At 34.9% G+C, this 23,738-nt stretch overlaps 1 protein-coding gene across 2 annotated transcripts in view; it reads left to right on the forward strand.

Annotated features, from left to right (window-relative positions):
* Csmd3 (CUB and Sushi multiple domains 3) overlaps positions 1 to 23,738 on the forward strand; it is a 1,090,649-nt gene that overhangs the window by 681,790 nt on the left and 385,121 nt on the right. For both annotated transcript variants that reach the window (XM_010619527.3, XM_033759931.1), the window contains 4 exons: positions 2,110 to 2,248; positions 11,715 to 11,902; positions 16,285 to 16,473; positions 20,776 to 20,892. In XM_010619527.3, coding sequence (XP_010617829.1) covers positions 2,110 to 2,248; positions 11,715 to 11,902; positions 16,285 to 16,473; positions 20,776 to 20,892 — 633 coding nt within the window. The remainder of the gene's footprint in view (positions 1 to 2,109; positions 2,249 to 11,714; positions 11,903 to 16,284; positions 16,474 to 20,775; positions 20,893 to 23,738) is intronic.

Below are 23,738 nucleotides of genomic sequence, written 5' to 3' on the forward strand. Positions count from 1 at the left end.
CTCAGCCTCCAGTGCTGGGATTAGAGGAGTATGCCACCATGCCCAGCTAGCTTACAGGCTATTTGGGCTAGCACCCATTTCTTTGGTACTGGGCTGTCATACTGTTGATTTTCCTCAGATTATCTAGGTGTTGGTACACAAGGAGGATCAATTAATCACAACAGCTAAATAACTTTGGCTAATTAGTATAATCAGTAATAGCCGTAGTGTCAAACACAAACTAGAAAATGACAAGCATTAATGACTCATATTGTGGCACCTTTAACCCCAGGTACAAGATATATAGTTATATAAAAAAGTCTAAGACAATTCAGAAAATTATATGCAGTAAATATGTCCTCGATGGATTGACTTACCCCTTTTCACCATAAAACAGTATTCAGCCAAAGATATACCTACCTGCTAATTCGTAAGGGTAAGTGGCATGGATGTGAACGCATGAAGAAAAACCAAGCTAAAAGAGACAGATTATGAATAAAAAAGCAGTGGCAGATGTGAAAAAATGTGCTAAGATTGATATAGGAGGTCTTGTTAGGGGTAAAGTGAAGTCAGTCTTATTAGATAACAGTGACAGCGCTGACCACATAGTAGAAGGTTAAATAATGGGGCATGGAGATGGCACTGGAAGAAAAGAAAAGAAAAAAATAATACTAAGGGAACCAGTTGATAAACAGAAAGTGAGAAAAACATGAGGAAAGAGTAGAAGGGGTCTGGGAGAGAGACTCCTCACAGGCAGTGGCTTGTTTATTCTCTTTAGTCTGAGAATGAACGGGGGGTCAGGGAAGGGAGCAGTTCCTTGGTCACACAGCCCTGGTGTGTGCCGTTTAAAAATGCTGCCAGGCCTTGTTGGCTATTTGCAGGAGGGGCGGTGCTGCAAGAGGCAGTGTACACCCCAAGTCTCTCCTATGTAGTTTGACTCTGCCGCACTCCTGGGATCCTGACATCTACGGCAGCTTCTCAAAATGGCGCCTTCTCCTAATGGCCTTTCCTTCGCTAAGCACACACCGAGGCCCAAGCACAGCCCTGTCTACTTCTTTGTCTCTTTCAAACATACTCTGTGTGTATGCTTTGTTTGATCTACAGGTCTCTTTCGGAAATAATTTTTTGTAACAGGATATGTGTCCCTTCCCTTCTTCAATTGCCTGTGTTTTCATTTGGTCTCTGAGTCTCTCCATGGGACTCCTCTTCTATTGAGCCATGTTGCTTCCCCTGCAATCTGTTACAATCTTTTTTGGCTCATTACTCAGCTGTTGATTTTTGCTGTGGATATGTATTTCTGGAGACTGTGCTCAGGGCCTTTGCATAGGGGCACGTTCCCAGTCCTTTAAAGGGCTGGGATTAGGCCTGGTTTCTAACTTGCAACTGGCTAATTACTTCATTTAATGATGATTGGACTGAATGCCCAAATACTTTCCTAGAACAATATGAGTTGACAACATAATAATTATTTTTGTCAGAAATACTCCATATTTAGGACCTTCTCTTACTGAAATATTTATCTCTTTTTTAAAAAATAATTTGTGTGACTATTATGCACATAATTTTATTTAACCCTAGAAGAAATGTAATTATGAGTTTTCATAAAAAGAAAGAGTAAATAACCCTCATGAAAATGTCCTCCTTTGAAAACTGTTGGGAAAGGAATTTGAACTATCTTAAGGGAATACCCAGTGAATGCCCAGCCATTGTAGAGACAGTGTCTATGAAAGGTGGTCAATCTGCCATCAACCTTGTGTTTCTCTCTTTGCAGCCTCCCAAAAAAAACCGGATTGCAAACATAGGCCACCACTCACAAATCATAACGTATCTTTTAAAAGAGACACAAGAATGTATTTAACAGATATCATTCAGAGACTTGGAAATGATCAATGTACTACCTGATATTTCTAAGTGGAGCTGCCATATTTTTAAAGTATGTTACAGTTTTAAAGAACATAACCATTAATAACAGAAGTAAAGATACACCATTGCTTTCAAAATAATTCTAACTGACATTTCATAGGTATACAACAGAGATTGAGTTACACATTATAGTTGATACTAGAAATCATTGCTGGAAGTTATTCTAAACGGTCTATTGTTACTTGCTCTCCTAATTTTATCTTTCAGCTCCCTGTGGTGGCCACTTCTCAGCTCCAAGCGGAGTGATTCTTTCTCCAGGATGGCCGGGGTACTACAAAGACTCTCTGAACTGTGAGTGGGTGATCGAAGCTGAACCTGGACACTCTATCAAAATTACATTTGAAAGGTCTCTGAAAATATGTTTTATGGCTTTTCAAGAAAATATTATGTAAAAGACCAGTTGACATTCTCTGTTTCCTTTAACAAATCAATGCATAATTTTATTGTATTAGTCAATCGGGCTTTGAAGGCTTCAGACTGTTGGCCCCCTTTTAACCTTTCAGCCTGTTTTCCAGTTAATTTTCTATTTGTCTACTGCTATATTCATCCTAGTCAAATATGCAAGGCTGACCTTTTTGTTTTATGTATATGCACAGCACTGATATATGAACATGCAACCTTTAACTTAATGAGTTTAGTTGTCCTGTTTTTTGAAGGGGCTGTGCATTTTGTTCTACTAGGTTTCAAGAGATAAAGGTGCTGTAGAAACTTTCCAATTTATACTGTATCGCAGCCTAAAATGCTCATGTGCACAATCCATATGACTATACTTGCCTTAAAATTGTCTAGGTCTTCAGCATGTATTAATATTGAATATCTGAGGATCTGGGATTTAGTGCAGTGGTGCCGCCTCCTGCCTCACAAGCCCAAGGACCCTAGTTCAATCCCCAGTACCAAAATAGAAACTTTCTTTGAATAGCTGAACCTTTTTTCTCTTAGAAAAAGTATTGCTGATCAAATAATCAATACCACGAAAGACCATATAACATTGAATATTCTGAGAGTTAAAAGAATGAAGCTTCTGCTTTATTATGGGATCATATTTTTAAAAATCATTACTTTTGCATTGTATTATTGACTTTCATCGTTTCTCAAGGTCTTTTTAAAACATCAAAAAACAAAAAAACTTTTATAGCACTGTGCTCTTGATATAAACACAGCAGAGAATCTTGACTAGTGCCTAATGATTGAATTTCACCAAACTAACTTGTCCAATCCATAAACGAAAAGACCTTCATTGATTTACTTATCCATGCTAGTGTTAAAATTTGCATGAGAAAAAACTGTTTTAAACAGTAGTAAAGTATTAATTATTTTTTAAGGGTGCATCCTACGTTACTATGACCTATAAACCTTCCTTTGATGATATTCGCTCTCTTGTTTGCTTTGAGAACATAAACAACATGGCTTACCCAATGACTAGTTCTCATAATTCTGAAGTCCCGTAGTCTGAGATCTAAGTGATCAAAATATTGTGTGTTCTGGCACATTAAAACTATTGTCTCTTCCTGTGGGATTCTCTCTGCATTTATACCTGATTCTTTTTTTTGTTACCAGGGATTGAATTTGGGTCCTTGCACTTGCCAGGCCAGCAGAATAGTTGAGCTAAATCCCTGGCCCAAAACATTTCTTTCTTTCTTTCTTTCTTTTTTTTTTTTTTTTTTTTTTTTTTTTTTTTTTTCTGTTTGCTACCTGGAATTGAACTCAAGTCCCTGCTCTTGCAAAGCAGGCACCAGAAACCAGAACCACTGAGCTAAATCCCTGGCCCTTTTTTTTTTTAGAATGGTACTGGAAATAGAACCCAGGGCTTTCACACTGAGCTACATGCCCAGCTCTTTTTCACGTTGAGACACTGAGTTGCTCGTGATGGGTTTGAGCTTGCACTCTCTCTGCCTCATTCTCCCAGTGGGCTGGAATTATAACTGCACAACTTCGAGCAGGGCTTCTCCCAATGGTCACTTTGAAGGCCCTCCTCACACAGTCCAGCTCAGAAGTGCTGGGATTATGATTTCAACATGTGAATTTGGAGGGTTACAATGTAGCCGTAACTTTGAGCCACACACATTTTATTTAGAATAATTTGACAGTAGGAGCAGAGGCACTGATTACTAGTTAAGGTGATTTGCATTTCTGTAGCAATGTCTTGCCCCCCACCCCTTCTTTCTCTGCTTGCTTGACACAGAGCCTCACTGTGTAGTTCAGGTTGGCCTAGTGGTCTTAGCTAGCCAGGCCAGCTTCCAATTTAGCAGTCCTCTTGCCTCAGCTTTCCGAGGGCTGGGATTACAAGCATGTGTCACCATGTCCAACTTGAGAAGCATCTCATTTATCAATTACCAAATCTCCATCAGATATTGCTGCTTAATGAATGAAGAATCAAAATTCGCCATACTTTATTACAGAAAATCATACTTGGCTTAAAATACACACTGTAGTATTATATTACTGATTATATTGTTGAGTAACTTTTACAAATTGCCTTGACTAGGGCCAAAGGACAGAGATTTAGCTTATGATTTTCGCTTTTGCTTTGGTTTTTTTTGTGTGTGTGTTTTTTTTTTTTTTTTTTTTTTTTTTTTTTTTTTTTTTGCTTGTTTGTTTGTTTTTTGAGACAGGGTCTCACTATGTAGTCGAGACTGACCTGGAACTCACTATGTAACCCAGGCTGGTCTCGAACTCACAGTGATCCAAGAAAAAAGCCCAAGATGTGCTGGGATTACAGGCATGCGCCACCACGCCTGGCTAGATTTTCACTTTTTACACTTATAACATTGCATTTAAAGATAACTATCCTTGTCACACTACCATCATGCTCTTTTAAATGAATACAAATGTTACATATGGGGGATATATAATTTCAGTATTTTCTGTTATACTTAGCCTTGTTTTGTATCAAAAGTTATAATATAATGGTGGAAATTTTCATATTTTATTATGTTTATATAGTTCATAGCATCTGCTTTAGTTACTTTTGTCATTGCTGGAGCAAAATGTCCAACCCCACAGATTAAAGGAGGAAAGGTTTATCTCAGCTCACAGTTTATAGACGTTTCAGTCAATAGTCTGCTGACTCCAAGACAGGGCAGAGGACAAACAGTCCATGGCAGAGCTGGCAGAGGCAGCAAGCAAGGAGCCTTCTGCACTCCCGTCTGATCCAGGAAAAAAGCCTATTGGTTGGTTTCACGCCAACCAGCGTGGGCCTTGCTGTCATTCCCACCGAGGACCATGCTGTACCAGTCTGTGAACTAATTTCACATACCTTAGATCCAGCCTCCGCTGAAAAGCCCCACCCATAAGGCCATGGACCTTCGGGGGACATCTAGATAAAAGCCATCACGGCATCTGTCACTCTGATAGTTCTCATTAGCCGTTATCCGTCAATATCCAAGTCCATTCTACATACAAACGGAAATCTAGTCCCTCTTTAAATTTTCGGGGGAATTTCTAAAGATGCGTGTACTGTGTGTTTGTTTAGGTGCTTTGCTTTCTGGGTCTCATTTCTTCTACATCCCACTTGTGAGACACTGAGGCTGCTGCTCTTTCTCAAGGTTACTATACTCTAATTTTTAACACTTTTCTTAATTCTCAAAAACTCTGGTACTGGGTGAAGACAAAGAAAGTTATTGCGCGATCCATAGTAATTTACGATTGAGAAAGCCTTCCCTCTCCTAAACTGACTTCGCAGTTTCCCACCCCAGGAATCATTGCCTGTAACTCTCTAGTTCCCTCTATTAAATCATATCCTTCTCTCTCATTAATCTCTCGTCTTCTGGAATCCTCAGCCATTCGTCCAGGATTTAGCAGAATAAATCTCAAAATACCATTACTTTATCATACAGGGCAATTAACTCTCTTTCTCTACTTACCCAGTTAGGTGCTCTTGGGAAGTGGCAGTGTATCTTACCTTTCTTTCCAAACATAACATTTAAGAGGGTTCCCCCCTCAAATCAAAGAGCAGTGTTCTCCCTTGAAGACTTCACACTTTTCCACTCTCCTGCTAATTGAAACTGTAACTAATTTAAAACAACTTTCTTCATTCCCTTATATTCAATTTAAAGATACTAAACAACCCTAAAACTTACTACTAGGAAATTAGTTTAAGTGACATAAGCCCAAAGTGTATTATTATGTTCAAAAGCATCCTGTGGCTTGCTAATGGAAATAATCATCAATGAATAAATAAACACCTGATATCTTTCAACCCAAAGTTGACCATTTAGAGTTGCCTACTTAAGAAGCATTTTGATTGCAAAGCAAAACCTACAATTCATAGTGTACATATTATAACATTTTATTTCAAACATGTTTGAAAGCACTATTTTCTTTCTCCAAAATTCTTGACATGTATTGCCTATCCTTCCCATCAGACCAATCAACATGAGTCTCTTTGTTGTTTACCTCTCTCAAAGACCTATTGAACTGTCCAAACTGAGTCACGTACATAATACTATATTACAGTGATTTAGATCTTTCCAAAGTTGCCTTCCTAGTGAAGTCTCTCCAGCCATTTTATAAGATGTAACACTCAACAACAACAAAAAAATCCCTCTAATTTATTTTCTCTAAATGTCATTTCTTAGCATATTTTGTCCTACCAGTCTTATTCTCTTATGTGTTTACTGAGGCACACATCTTTTAAATCATTCTACAGGCCAGAAATTGAAAAGTAATTTTGAATACTAGCATTTGTACATGGTAACAATTATTAGTCTTGCAGTTGAACTAGAGAATGGCTAGGGTGAAGAATGACTCCCAGGGTCCAAAGATTTTGGTTCTCCCCTTGAACATCTCTGTGCCTATGTCTTAATCTGTAAATTACACACTAAGGTAAATCTCATAGTCCCTTCACCTCCTAGACAGCAATCATTTAAAAATCTGTTCCTTGTTAATTAGCCCAAAAACTGGGAGAATCAGAAGTTACAATGCCTTAAGACTCTATCAACGTATTTTCAGTATTCAAGAGTAAACAAATAGCTGTATCAATGAATTTCATTTGAATCATACTTTATAAATATAAAATAAAATTCCAAATTTTAAATAACCTAAGCTGAAATGTTCCTTTTGGGGTATTCTCCAATTTGATCTTTCTTCATAGACTCACAAATGCCTATAAAAGGCTTGATTTGGAGATATTTGAAGAAAAAAAATACATATTTCAATGTCTTTACCCATATCTTCTTTTTTAGAATTCTTCAAGGATGTTGAGACTGCTTGATTGAATGCTGCTGATAATCCATGTGCTTTGTCAAAAAATCCATTCTAACCCCTCCTATATTTGGGAATAATTCGGTAACAAAGGGAAGAGCAACATATTCTCTCATATTATGAAACATATGCATTTATCCATTAGATGTTCAAAATACACCCAAAATACATGTATTTATCCATTAGATTCGCCGTATGAGAAGCCACGCTCAAATCTGACATCTCTCTCTACCATTTCTTTATGTTGATCTTATAATGCCTTGATGCTTTATTTTTCTCCAGAAATTATCTTAAGAAAACAGGATAATATTTATATAAGTACATAATGCGCACTAGTTTAAAAAAAAAAAAGCTAATTTCTTTCTGATTTTCAGACAGGCTCTTCTAAGGACACCAGTTGAAATTCTTCCTATAATTTCTTTAATTCTGATACTTTTGTAGAAGCATCAAGCAATAAAGTGTGTTTATGGTAGACATATATTTTTCATTCTATTACTCACGAATAACAAGTTAACTTATTTTTTTAATTAAATTTAAATATTTTTAAAAGTCAAATTATATAATTAGGATTATGACATAGCAATTTAAAATTTTCCATCTTTGGTCTGAACTGTACCAATTGATTAATCTACAGAGAAAACTAAAAATATTTATAAATATATTCATTCTTATGGTCTCCTTGAGATTATCTCAAACAATAAATCATTGAACTCTTCCAACACGTGCATGAGTTTTAAATTGTTTACCTGTTCTTTATAAATCCAAATACTTAACAAGTATTAGTCTCAGATATGCAGAGAAGTTTTATTTTTGCTGCTTCTTGTAGTTTCCAAATTTTCTGATGCTATGGCAACCCCTAACTCTAAATAAATGGTGCTCATTTTACTGTCATTATCTGAAATGCATCTTTCTATTCTTTTTTCTGTCCTTACCTCTGACCAAAGTGTTTTGGTATCAGTCTTCAAAAAAATTTTTTTAATATTTTAAGTTATTAGGTCCAATTTAATTTTTCAAATTATATAATAGTTGTTTGTTTAATCCGAGCAATAAATTTAGTGGTATAAATGAACAGTACATTGAGGTAATTCATAGGAAATTTGTACACCTAGTTTAATATATAAAATCAAAGATATGCCATTTATTGTGTAACCTAATCCCATTTAACCTGTTATTGTAATACATACACGTTGTAGCTCCTTAGAGAAAAATCTGTGATTTTCTTTTTAAAGATTCAGTGCTGCTGTATAAAGTTCTCTGTGTCACCAATCAATGTTGATATTCCATTAAGAATTAAGAATCCTCGTGTTTCAGGTCAGAGTAATGCCCGACTCCTCTGCGGTCAGTTGACTATCAAAGTGAAATTCCAATTGCAGCACTCACAATAAATTCGCTATAGAGCAACCAAATAGTACATTCATGATGCAATTGCCTGATCATCGTTTAAAGGACTTGGTGTCTTCTTACAACTTTCTTTCTCTAAAGTATGGTATTATAGATTTTTTTAGAGAAAGACAATATATCCCAACTTGTAAAATTAGAGAATAAATGTAGAAAAGTCATACTTTTTATTAAATACGTTGCTTAACAGAAAGCAACAGTGACAAAAGCTGAAAACATTTCGCCGGTAAGATTTTCTTTCATGCTCTTGAAGGTTGGGCCTCACACGTGCAAGCCAAGCACCGTGTACTGAGCTACAACCTCGGTTGGTTCTACTTGATATTTTATTTTGAGATAATATCTCAGTAAAATGCCCAGTCTGGGATTGAAATTGTCATCCTCCCGCTTGGTCTTTCTGAGTAGCTGGGATTATAGGACTGTGCCGCCACACCTGGTCCACTGTTACTTTTAAAACTATATTAATTATGTACCTGAAGGGCCTGGGATCTAGCTCAGGGGTGCTGCGGCCTGACTGGTAAGCGCAACGCTCCAAGCTTGATCACTGGCACACACACCCCCGCAACCCCACAAAAAAAATTATAGACTGAAATTTCACTATTTGTACGCCATGTCCTAATCCTGTCAGAAATTAATGTAAGAGTTTCTAAATTTTGTATCCAGTCAGTTATTTGTTGGCATTTGTTTTGACCTAGTATGGGTTTATAATGCTTTGTTTTGAGGAATAATCTAGTTCATTCTTTAAAAATATTTTAACCTGATCCAAATAACTACCCTGATTTGATCATAGCACTCTAAAGACATGTGTTGAATTAGGACACTGTATCCTCATACTTTTATACTTTATCTTCGGTGCTGGATTCTGAACCTATGACTTTATCCATGCTAGGCAAGGACAGTGCTTTTATCACTGAATTTCATCCCCAGGCCTGCGGTTTAACGTTGTATCATACTCGGAATAGATCGATGGTTATAAAATAAAAAGAATTCTCTAAAAAGTAGTACATATTTCAAACTATAAATTATTTTTTCAATGTGTCCTGGATATAACTGGAGAAATAAAATGTTGAAAATATATGGAAGATGCATATTTTATTGTTTATTGGCATATTTAAGGTATCCAATATGATGAAATTCATCACTGGGAATTTAGATCTTTACATTACATGCCTTAGTTCTTATTTTTATATGTGTGAAAATACATGATTAATTATGGAAATATCCAATTATGTTAAAAAATGTTTTCTTGCAATTTGACAACTAAACTATGGAAAAAAGTCACATTTTTGTTTTTAACATATTTCGGTTCTTGCATTTATCCAGTAAATATTTTTAGAAATTTCATGCAAATCATTGACATAAATAGGCACAACCTAACCTCAAGGTGCTTACAAAAACTCTGAAGAGAATAAATGGTCACAAAAGCAATCCCAGTTGTGATTAATGTAACAAAAGGCGTGGTTGTGGCGATGCAGCAAAGGAGCTCAGCTACCCTACTGGGTCAGAGGAGGTATTCCTGTCACACATTTCAGGTGAAGTGGAAAGATGGGTGGTAAAACAGACCTTGGACAAAGCAGGAAAAGTTTCCTGGGCTGCCAGATACTTGTGGGCAGAACACTAAGATACCATCCCATGAGTGCAGGGAAAATTTTCCACAGCTTAGACGTCTGATGCAGATGCCAATGTGGTGTAATCTTGAAGTGCAAAGAAATAACACAGGATGCTACTTTATTAATATATGTTCCATAAAGCAAAAGTATTTTTGTTTTATTTTGCAATTTATGAAACAATTGTATCTTTTAAAATAATTAAAACACCAGCAGAAAAAACAAAACATAAGGATAAAACCAATCAGTGTAGCATAGTTTAGGGTCAGGATTTAAGCTTCCCTCTGTTTTGCAAGTCTATTACATTTAAATTCTAAATACTTGAGGATGCTAGAGTGCACCCTGGGTATAATAACAGCATTTACTTCAGACATCTAGTTGGAGGATTAAATAAACATATAAATAAACATAGCAGAGCTTCAAGCACCTTGTAACAACAAATGCACCATTAGTTATTGCCTATTCATAACTAGAAATGCTCTCTGTTGTTACATACTTATAAGCTATACAAAACTTTTAATGACCAAAATCTGTCCAAAAATATATAAAACAAATGTCAGATTTTAAATGTATGTATAAATACCAAATAGTTTATCTGGTTTGAATAAACTATAATAGTACATAAGATCCTAATCAGATAAATGACAATGTGAAATAGAAAGAAAAGGGCTAAAGATGTAGGGAAAGTGGGAAGGGTAGGGGAAAGGTAATAAGGGAAAAGAAAAAATATGAGAAAATGAAAAAATGGAAATAAAAAGTTTGGAAATGGGGAGGGGCGGAGGGGTGAAGGGAGGGCAGGGATAAAGGGAAAAAATGAGAACCAAGACCTGTCATGTAAAGGTACAAGATCCCAATAATGAAAGTAATTGTACTGTATACCTAAAATGTACCAGTAAACTCAATGAGGAAAAAAAATTAGAATCTGATTGTCTGATTGAAAGTGATTATAAATCACATATTTTTTCATAGAAATGAAGATAGCAACTAAAGACAGCTCCACAGAAAGTCTTAGCTAATGGTTAGGCCCTTCATTTTCTAATAATAATCCATAATATTTCAATGATATTTTACTTATGACCAATACACATAACTTTTTAGTGGCAAGTTTCCATAGGAATAAAGATCTTTATCCATAGCATTTAAGAATGACTGTATTATAAATGATATCTTACATACTGGACACACTGAGAATTATAAAATTAATATGAATTTAAATACCTGAATAGTTTCTCTGATATGAGGAACTGAAAGTGTAAATAAAGATTAAAATGAATAATTGATAATGTGAAATAGGAAAAGGTCCAAAGGGTTAGGGGAAGTGGGAAGGGTAGGGGAAAGGTAAAAAATATAAGAAAAAAAATGGAAACAAAGTCTGTGCAAAAAGGGAGGGGTGGAGGGGTTGACAGGAGGACAGGGAAATGGGGAAAAAATTAGAAGCAAGATACATAATTTAAAGGTACAAATTCCCAATGATGAATGTAAATGTATTGTATAACTAAAACATACCAATAAAATGATTTAAGAGAAAAAATTAACAATTTAAAGCATAATTTCTTATATAGTGTTATTGCAATAAATACATCTTTACATGATATCTCTTAATCATAGGTTTCAGACTGAACTGAATTATGATGTTCTTGAAGTTCATGATGGGCCAAATCTTCTGTCACCCTTGCTTGGATCTTACAATGGCACGCAGGTGCCCCAGTTTCTCTTTAGCAGCAGTAATTTTATATACCTTCTATTTACAACAGACAACAGCCGTTCCAACAATGGCTTCAAGATTCACTATGAAAGTAAGTGATTGCAAAATATTTTCTGACTTATCCATTTAGTTCATCCTACCTTTTGTGTTGTCATTGTGTAACTAAGAGAGCTAGTAGCTTTAATCAATGCTTTCCTTGTCCTACAAGGGTGACACTGCTTTGAAAATGTGTGCTTTAGAAAGTTCAATAATTTTCCAACAATATCAATCTAATATTATAAAAGCAAGTATTAAAGAGATTTTAGAGCTATCAAATAGTTCTTTTAAAAATGAGTACATGTACTAATAATTTATGTACAATTTTAAAAAGCAGATGCTAGGCATATAAACAATAACATCCTTTTTGTATCACTTTATATATTAATTATTGTTTTATAGTTTGAATGATTTGCACATATTTTCCTTAATCCATTTTATTTTAGATTAACAGTTTTATTAACATTTAAAATAATATATACATTTATAAATATGATTAACAGGACTTTTGAAGACTATATTAAAACAATCTATAATTCATAGTGTAGGAACCAGTTCAGAATAACTTCACCTAAAAGCTCAGAATTTCATTTAAAAAGTCTAAGATATTTTAAATATTAAAAATTATAGTGGTAATTTGCATAAAATATGTCTTTATAAACTCAAGTATTTATTTGTGACTCTATTGAATAGGATGCATTTATATATATACAATATATGCATATTATATATCTACAAAGTCACGTATATGCATACATTTTAATTAAAAATTGCATTACCATATATCTGCATGAAATAGTTTGGGTAAATAGATCTATCAGCACAATTAAGAGGGTGCTAGAAAATATTTTTATTTCAAGTGCAAATATTATTTTATTTGATTTTTCTATTCAAGGCCATGGTGATCCTTTCTCCCTCAAGAAAATAATTCTGAATTTGAAATGTATAGATTAACATGTCTGTTGGGCATCTTCCTTTCATAGATATTGTCATTGAATTCATAGGTTCATAAAACCATACTCAATACATATTTGGTGCTTATTGCCTTTTTGTTTTCTTATCCAATACTATCTAATTATACTTATGTCCTTTTCACTCAAACTTTAAGACATGAAATTATATTCTCAACATTATTATGAAATACAGCAAGAGGGCCGGAGATTTAGCTTAGTGGTTCTGCCGCCTGCCTCACAAACGCAAGGACCTGATTTCGAGCCCTGGTATCAAAAATAAATAAACAAAAAAATAAATAAATAAAAGACAGCAAGAAGTCTCTCATAGACCTGAAAATGAAAATGAATTAAGGGGCCTAAACTGAGTTTTTTAGTTTAACTTTTCCTTGTTAAAGACAGAATAATTGCTTAAAAAAAATCTATTTCAATACTAATTATTCCTTGCAGTGAATGGGTACCAATATCCAACTATCTTTACATTTTTGTGAATTGCCATTTCCTATACACCCTAAATAAAATTCAGTCTCACTTGATGCAAGATATACGTGTGTGTGTGTGCCTCTGTGTGTGTATGTATAAATATATATTTTGTTTGTTTGTTTGTTTGTTTTTGTACTTGGGATTGAACTTGGGACCAGCAGAACCACTGAGCTAAATCTCCGGCCCTAAGATATGTATTTTTTATCATGAGTCAGACACAGGCCTATTTTAAGGACCAAATGAAAGCATATATGAAGTGTTAAAGCGCAAGGACCCGAATTCAATCCCCAGTGCAAAAAAAAAAAAAAAGAAAAAGAAAAGAAAAGAAAAAAAGTGTTAGTAGAATAGCTAATATGCATTAAGTTCTCAATAAATGAAACTATTTTATATTTATGTAAAAACTAAACAAATGAGTAATAAAAATGGGAAGTTCACATTGAATGCAGGGCTCTGTCAGCAACACTTACTGATGTAACTTAGTCAAAACGTAAGGATCTTGGGCTGGGGATTTAGCTCCATGGCACCGCCCCTGTCTCTCAAGTGCAAGATCCTGAGTCCAATCCCTGATACACACGCAATAAAGTAAGAATCTTAAAACTACTCTATCAATTACATTGTAATTTTTTTGACTAAGTGGTAATAAATCATACTGATATTTACTAACCAGGGTCTTTTATATTTTCTCAATTTTGCAAAATTTCCATTTCTGTGAATTTACCTTGGATTATTTATGTGTAAATCAATTATGCAATATTTCTTTAAACTTATTCCTTGATTCCTACATTTACATAGCACAGTAAGAGGCGCAGAAGAAACAAATGATTTCACTTCTTTCATTAGGTGAATAAATAAAGAGAGCAAATGAAATTATTCATCATATACTATTCATTGACTTCTATTCAGTGTAATCTGAAACCAGTAAAATAACTTTCAGATAATTGAATTTAGCGATAATTTACACTGTGTGTCATTTTTATGGCCCTCGTTTCTATGATTTTGTAGAATTTCCATCGTGTCAAAATTTGAGAGAAAAGAGCCAGGGATCTAGCTCAGTGGTTCTGCCGCCTGCCTCGCAAGCACAAGGACCCAAGTTTGATCCCTGGTACCAAAAAAAAAAAAAACAGAGAGAGCGAGAGAGAGAGAAAAGGAAAGATTACACTGCAGAGAACAATTTAGCGATAATTTACACTGTGTGTCATTTTTATGGCCCTCGTTTCTATGATTTTGTAGAATTTCCATCGTGTCAAAATTTGAGAGAAAAGAGCCAGGGATCTAGCTCAGTGGTTCTGCCGCCTGCCTCGCAAGCACAAGGACCCAAGTTTGATCCCTGGTACCAAAAAAAAAAAAGAGAGAGAGAGAGAGAGAGAGAGAAAAGGTAACATTGAACTGGCTAGACCATTAGATCTAGACTTGAAGGAAAACGATTTACAGTACTCTATTGAAGACAGAGAAGATGGTGAATATTAAGCAAACAATTGTAGGCATTTCTGGAAGAAAAGGACAAAATAGCGAGGCATCTTACCTACTTGGTGTGAAGAATAACCATTGGAAGATAAGGGAAATTACAAAAGTGGGATTCGATTTGAAAATGTTGAATGTCAGGATTATAATTATGAATCTGATTCCATTCTCATAAAGTATAATAACAATGAAATGAAATATTTTAATAATATGTGTAAATTTTTGCATAAAATAGATTGAAGATAAAACATCTCTCTGTGAAAAAGAGACTAGACATTACTGTTTCACAGACTTGAATTGTGAAGCCTAGAATAGGTTAAGAGAAGTTAAAGAAAATGACATTGTGATTTTTAGTGATGGAGATTTCAGATATATTTGTGGAGGGGAGAGAGTGAGAGAGAAGTCAAAGGTGAATGAGGGTTTCCTAGGTTTGGATACCTAGCAGAATAATGATCACATTGAGAAGAGAAATGTAGAAGATGAAAACAGCTGCATAATAGATAAAGACATCTCTGTTATATTTTAGCTTCTTATTAAAAATAACAGCATTTAAATAAAATTAATATGCTTATAAATACATGTTTTCATGAATTCAGAATTAAAGTTCTATTTTGTAGTAGATTGGCTCCATTTGAAATTGGATATGTGGACGTTTTTTAATATAATAATTTTGAAAATGCTAATTACTATAGTTTTATATAAAACAGTAATTAGACATGATTCAAATATGTCATCCAGAAAGAATAAAATAACTATTTATAATGCCTTGTACCAGTGGTTCTCAACTAGGAGCACTTTTGTACCCCAGCAAATATATGGCAAAGTCTGGAGACATTTCTGATGTTCATGATTGACCATCTAACTACTGTCATCTAAGAGAGGCATGGGAGGTTACTGGAGATGTCGCCATGCACAGGATCTCCATAATAATAACTGCAGTACAAAATGTCACTGGGGCCCAAGTCAAGGAACCACGTCTCACAAAAGGAAAAGCACTGTCTTCGTATGATATCAGCTAGGGATTGTAAATTGCAAAGAAGTTTAGCGTCATGAGATGCCACAGTGGTACACAACAATCCTTTGAAAAAACCTATAAGTAGCCACCTGTACAGTTCTGTTGCTGTTTTATTTTTTTAAATAATATTCATGCTTCCATATATTGTAAAATATTCCTAATTTTTTCATTCTATAAAGATTAAATGAAAAAATTTGTACATTATTTAGAATTGTAGCTGGAATGTAAGTTCAAGGAAGTTTAATTAGTACTATGATTATTGTAGACATATTTTTATGTGTGCGAAATTTCTAATTCAAATATTGATAGATGATCAAACCTTTCCATCAACTTCTTAAGTATTAAATGATCTAAATTTAATCCTCACTGATAGGAAATTAAAAAGCAGACTTGTTAAATTGTTGGACATTCTAAAATCAAGCTGAGTACATTGATTTGTGAAAACCACCACAATTGCTAGAAGGAGAATAATTTTCATTAAACATCAATTCCATGAAATTTCGCTTTCTCTTTCCCTCTGCTCCTTAGGTGTTACTGTAAATACATATTCTTGCTTGGACCCTGGCATACCCGTCCATGGCCTTCGCTATGGTCACGATTTCTCCATTGGATCTACTGTTTCTTTCAGTTGTGATCCAGGATACAGGTTGAGCCATGAAGAGCCTCTTCTATGTGAAAAAAACCACTGGTGGAGCCATCCACTGCCAACCTGCGATGGTAAGGACTCATTCAATATGGAAGATATCGATATTTTCCAAATTTGTAAGCAACAGCAATTTATAAAATATGAATATTTATAAACCTCAAAGAACTCAGTATGAGGTTTTACACACACATATTTTCAAAAGCTTACCTTGAAGTTTTCAAAGATGATCTTGAATTTTGGTAATTTTTGCTGTCAAACTTAATAATATGAGAAAGAATCAGCCATACTTTCCCATAGATTAAATACATAGTGGAGATTCTTGGACAAAATAATGTTGAAAATGCTAAATTTGGGAAAGTTGAATGTAGTAAAGGGATATTGCATTAGTTTCCTTCCCCGGAGTATAACCCTTCCAATAGAAGGTTCCTCTACCACAAACACACTCACACACACACACACACACACACACACACACACACACACCATTCTAAGCAGCTGTAAAGTACAGTGGCCACTTACACAGATTGCCCTTTGGGTGGAAGGCCTGTAGTTAGGGTGAAGTGAGTATAGCAGTCTCCTTATTTCTTTGTCACTTCTAACACATGAAAGTACAGTAGCAGACACTGCTTCCCCTAAGATTGAGAAGTGTTTTTATTGTAGATAGGTAAGTTAATTCATTTATCTTGTAGGCAGTTAGAGAGACACCCTCAAGGTACCAGCCCTCAAGGAGCCAACACAGCCAAGAGCCAACATGGAGAAAAATTAAGGCACATTCACTGGTTAGCATTGTGAAATAGAAAAGAAGTACAACTTCCCCTAGAGATAGATAGCAGTGATTGATATTCTAAATAGGAAATACCTTGTATGTGACTTGCTTTCCCTTTTGATCCCCATTTAGTCAATATTATCTGGGTGACATACTTGTACCTGTAATCTTATTGGTTTGATCATGGTTTTGCCTGACCTCATCCCTACATTGTAATTTCCATTTGGCTTTACAATTTTGTCCTACCTTGAACCCACCTCACCTTGTAGCTTTGCTCCATTAAAAAAACCCTGGAAAATAGGGTCCCAGATAATCCACTTTCCAGTCCCCCTTCTGTCTCTCTTAGACAGAAGCTTTCTCTCAACATTTTCCTACTCTTAAGCTCTGTTACTCATATAATTCATTCTTCAGTTTTAGAGAACATGAACTCATGTTTCTGATGCAGAATTTCATATTCCCCCTATATCATTTTGGAGGATTCCCAGTATATCCCTTTCATGCTTGCATGTTCAAAAAGCACAGTGTAAATCTGTGCATTGTTTAGTTCAAGGCTTTAATCTCTCTTTACAGCATGATTTTCCATTTCTACAATTACTCTTTTTCAGGTTGGAAGAGCACATTTGTCATTTTATGATTAAATATTTAAGTACTGTCTACACCTTCATTTCTGAAAAACAGCCATATCCCAGTTTGTTTTATAATATGTTTTAAAGCAATCATCAGGCCATCTCCTCTCTATTTGGTACAATACCATTTGTTTTAGTCATTGTTTTATGACTGTATATAGCAGAAATACACCTTTAACTATTTTAAAAAATAAAAGCAGAAATTGTTTTTCAGCTCTTTAAATCTTAGGATACCTAAGGTGTTATACTTCTCGTGGCTTTTTCAAAACATGAAATCAAACCTTTTTGTGAGTCTATCTTTCACCTGGACTTTTCTCAGTTTAGTGACATAACTCTCTAAAATTGTAGTGGGATTTTTCCATGTGAGAAATTGGCAGTACAGAATACAATCTTAGGAAAATGGAAGATTATAAGCATATCTTCAGAATCTGAAAAGTTAAGACCTCATCTCTGTTCCAGTTAGAAAAGAAAAAAGGAAAAAAAAAGGTGGGGTGGCATGGCAGAGGGGCATCACAGAGGAGAAACTGTTCATGGCAGGCAGAAGGCAGCAAGAGGCAAGGGACAAGCAACAGGTTTTTCTCTGTTCCTTTATATTGTATCCAAGCTACCTGTCCTTAGGGTGGGTAGCACTTACACCTAGGGCGGGGTGCCTTAATCCTATCCAGAGCTAGGCCAAAATAATCAGTGTACTAATATAGTAATCACACCCACTTAATCCCAGTCACACATTCTAGATCCAGCCACTTCTGAAAAGTCCCACCTATGACCACATGAAGATTGGGGAGACATCTGGCCACAAACTGTAAGAATATCAGAATGGTCTATACTGGAACCAGGCACTATAGTAAAGGAGGTCTTATTATAACTGGCTTTGTGTAGGTTACATGGTCATTTATTACTGTGGATTAAGATAAATGACAGTGGTGTAAAGGTCCTATGTTTTCCAGGCCCTGATAAATGAAATGGTTGACATGAGAAAGGAATATTCACCAAGAGAGAAAGCAATGGAGGCAGTTGTATCAGAAGACACAGGAACTTAAAAATCTATTTTAACTGTAGCAGCAACTTACATTTTATTTACAATAAAAACAAATGTAACCAGTTTTCCTAGGCACAGTGCAGGCCCTTGTCATCTTTTGCCAGTGTGAATTTCTGACTTTCACATTTTTGTCTTCTACATTTGTCCCTAATATTATTTAATTTTGTGCTCCATGTCAAAAGTATTTAAAGGCTTTAACTTGCCTGGAGATGAAAATCCAAATTACTAGTCATGGAATTTATAACACTGAACCATGAGAACTCTGGGCTTTCCAATGCTGTATTCCTACAGTGCATTTTCCCCAAAGGTTATGTCATGCCATTCTCTCTGGATCTGTTCTCTTTGGTTCATTTGTTTGTTTGCTTGCTTGTTTGTGACAGGGTCTGGCTATATTGATTGCTATTCCAAACTCAAGCCTCATGCTCCTCAATCCTCAGCTTCCCAAGCAGCTGGGATGGCCAGCACGAGTCTATGCAGTCCAGTTTCATCTTGAGCATGACTGAGCAAAGATTAATTCTATTTACCTTCTAAACATTTTGACTTTTTAAAAATGCAGGCGTTTAATGATTTTTCATTGACTTGAACTTAAATCAGCTATCTTCAGTGCATTAAGCATATGAAGTGGCATATGAAGTGGTCATGTGTGGTTGGGATAAAATTGAGATCAGATGATTGGTATCCAACTGTCTTCATATTTTCTCTATACCACTGTCTTTTTTAATAATATGTTTGAGTTCCATTCTCTATTTGAAAATATGTTCGATCTCTAGAAAGCTTGAGTCTGATAAGTTTTAATCCATTTTTATCATTTTAACAAGGTGGTAGTTGTTAGAGAAGCAAGTATTATCAGTATGAAAGAATATTAGGTTATGATTTTAACCACTCTTAAAATTATTCCAACTCCAAAAAGCTTTCTATCTTGCATTAGTGTCTGTCACAGTAATATTTTATCAGTGCACACATTTGTTAATCTCTCATAATTGTTCAAAATGATTGTCCTAAAGCAAATAGAATTCAAAACACTTGAAATGTAAAATATTCTCATTTTCAAAGATGAAAGACTTAATTAGGCTGATGAAAATGAAGTGGGTACTGCTTGTGATGATGGAAAACTCAGTTACACACAAGACAATTGGCAAATGAGAATGTGGAAGAGAGATCAATTAAAGAACATATAACTAAAATACAAATCCACCTGGTGCCATAAATTCTTAGCTTCTAATTTTTGATATTGATGAACTAAAATGCAGTAAGCACTGACAACCATTGAATGTGATAAAAAACATCTATAAACTTGAATTTATTAAATAAATGATATTGATCAAATGTTTATTTCATTAATTTCAGTTCATAGGCATGCATTTATTTTTATTTTCTTGAGATATTTACTTACAATGATGTGCCTCTTCAAATATTTCTTCTTGTTCATGATATTTCTCAGACAAATACAGCTATAAAGAAGCAGCTTTCAAAACAATCATAACTTCACTATTTTAAGAAGAATCCTATGAAGAATAATACATGTCCTTTTAGGAACATATAGGAAACTTTTATATAGATAACAGTTCCTTTTCTTAGTATTTACTAAAAGGTGCTGCTAAACAATTAATTGTATGTGTTTAATTTACCACTCATTTTTATAAACGCTGCTTATCATTTGAAAAGTAGGTTTGTACTTCATATTCAAATGTGAGAAGTTGAACTATATTTTCTTGTGGCCAGTATCACTTCTCAGAGAAGATTAAATACATTTTTCATCTCCAGTGCTGCAGTGGATGACATGATTTCCCGGTATCACAGAGGTCTTTAGACTCCTGCTATTCCCAGAAAGTAGTTTAGGCAAAGATACTGGGACTTGCCCTGTTCCAAGAGAGGAGATAAGAGGTTTGTTCCACCTGCGTTTCTCTGTGACTGATTGAACTGTATCTTTTTGTACTTTCAGCACTGTGTGGAGGAGATGTCAGAGGGCCCAGTGGAACAATCTTATCACCTGGTTACCCAGAATTTTATCCAAATTCTTTGAATTGTACCTGGACTGTTGATGTAACCCACGGAAAAGGTAATTTGTCTCATGCAGGAATAATTGAATTATAGTCTGAGTTTTTACTGAGTGTGGATTTTTTTTTTCCATCATCCTTTCAAAGTCATTTTGGATGGCCAAAGGCGGATTAGTACTAAAGTGTGCTAAAATAAAATTCAATTTAAGTAACTGCAATAGGGGATTATATTTACTTTGCTGTAAAATTATAATCTGTTCATGTTTTTACCAGAATAGTGATACATTTATTTTTTGATATATTAAATCAATGTCATTTGGTAGTTTCATATCATGAAAATCTCAAAAAGAATGGTTTTACTCTCTAGTGCAGGATTTTAGAATTTCAGAGGACAGTATGAAGATGTTCTGAAAAGCTGAGCCAACTGCAAAGCAAACTGTACATTTTTTTAAAAAAATTTACATTTATTTAATAAAATAATATTTTTCATATAAAATTATAAGCATTCTACGAATACTAGAGTCTCACATTATTAGTCTGGAGTGTAAATTTACACTACACATATGGTACAGTTAATAAATATCCTTTTAAAAATAAACAAAGGAAAGGCCTGGTAGGATAAATACGGTTCATTCTCGTAATGCAGCATGGAGTATTAAATTAACAGTGAAATTGATCAAGGTGGTAATAGAGGGAAAAATGACTGTCCTATATTAAAACCGAAATGATTTAGCGTTATGCACTTGGAAATCCCCATAAGACAATCTTGTAAAAAGTTCATTTATTCACTTTAAAATCTACTTCTGCATGGGTGGAACTGCACCCCTCTTCCCCTCTCCCCCCATCTTGTCATGGAGCCCAGGTCAGTCTACAGTTTACCATCCTCCAATCCTCCTGCCACAGCTTCCCAAGCCCTGGGATTACAGGCATCCATGACCATGCCTGTCAGTAGTTCTTCTTTTAGCCCTGTGGTTATATTGTTATTATTTATTTATACTCTTGTTTTTTATTTTACCATAGAAAATTTTCAAAATTCAACAGTGGGAAGGTACTATCTCAATTTTAAAATAAAGCTTTGCTTTTTTTTTTTGGTACCGGGGATTGAACTTGGGTCCTTGGGCTTGCAAGGCAGGTCACCGAACCGGTGAGCCAAATCCCTGGCCCTTAAAGCTTTGCTTTTAATAAATTCAAATTTATTATGTTTTCACATATGAAGTTTGCTTTTAATAAAACTGTACACCATTAAGAAGAAGACTTGAGGATTAGAGATTGTTTAGTTAGATTTCTGCACTGAGTTCAATGTAACTGAGGAAAACTGTATGATTAAAAGGAGTATTCTGATGTGGAACAGCAGAAATGAGGTAGAATCCATTCCAAAGTGTGATTTTTGCTATTCTCTTGAATACACTATCCTTTGCTTGAAGTTAACCAAAGCATCCTATTATTCTAGCACGCAGTGGATTAATAGAGTTTAAAATAAACTCCATGATATCATACAAGAAAATGGAAGGCTACATGCTGCTTGCTATGTAAATAGAGGTTTAATTAACACTTAAGTTTTTGCATCTTCACAGGTTGCAAGTGTTAATTAAATCTACATTTACATGGCAAGAAATGCAGATTTGGATTATCTTTCTTTTAAGAGCTAATGGAGCATGTTTGAAATAGTATTCTGAAGACTAGGCAAAGTTACATGAAGGATAATCTTTAAAAGTTGGGAGAAATCATTGAGGTCATGCAGTCTATCTCTTTGCCCAGCCTGCTAAGTTCTTTCTAAACTGAGAACATGACTAGCTAGCTGTCCTCATATGGATACCTCTAGTAATGGGAAGCTGACTTGGGAAAAATCTACTTGAGTTTTGCCGAGATGTAATCATTTGAAAAGTATTCTGTAACTGTAATACCTGTTCTTATTCCTGGAGTAGGCCAAAAGAATAATAAACTGAAAATAAATGAATAAATACACAAGCAGCGCATCCTGTCCACCCTCTCCAGCCTCCAGCAACTCACTGTCTGTCTCGCTGTGCTCAAACTACCATGTTGTGCTGTCTTCCCCCAGGCATGGGGTCCATGTCTTTTCTTCCCAGACTAAACCCACCTGGATTCTTTACTTCTTCGTCATAAACTAATATTTTTGTTTTCACTGCCATTCTAATTTCCTTTCTTTGAATGTGTTCCAATTTAATGATATCCAGGGATCCAGAGGTGGCATTTTTTTACCACTATGTCATATTACTAATCGATCATGAGTTTATAATCATTTGTATATTCTTTATAGATTATTGAGACTTTAAATAATAGCTAAGACCAATGCCTAAAATTCTATTATTATATACAATCAATATCCTCTATATTCATTGCAGACTTTTATATTTACTCCTGTCAAATTCCATCATTTTTTTTTATATGCAAGAGTTTCTGAGAGATCATGTTAAAGTGGCTTATGTTTCACTTGTGTTCACATTATGTGGTCAGAATACTCTTATGAACATCAGAACTTTCCGGGTTCATAAAAATTCTTTAAAATGTTGCAGAAATCAAGATGATACATCATCTAGTAATGAAGGAGACCTTGAGAAAAGAAATTCTACATCCAAAGTTCTTTATATTTTCAGATGTAGGATTGTCCTTTGATAAAGCATAGCCCAAGCCCCCAAGTTTATAAGTTCGAAAACATTAGTATCACCTTCAAAGCTATTGTTGGTGGCATGACTAAAATCTACACATCAGTGCTATTTTGAGTTTATGTTCAAGTCTTTCCCAATGTATATGTAACACAAAGTGCTTAAATAGAACATTTCAAATGATCACTGCTAGGAGAAGGCATGAAGATGTTGAAACGCTTGCTTTTACTCACTCTCTGTTAGAAACGAGGGCCTTTGCCTGTCTCCTTTTTTTTTTTTTTTTT

The sequence above is a fragment of the Fukomys damarensis genome, unplaced genomic scaffold, assembly GCF_012274545.1.
Source record: "Fukomys damarensis isolate Sample0158 unplaced genomic scaffold, DMR_v1.0_HiC HiC_scaffold_5, whole genome shotgun sequence".
NCBI lineage: Eukaryota > Metazoa > Chordata > Mammalia > Rodentia > Bathyergidae > Fukomys > Fukomys damarensis.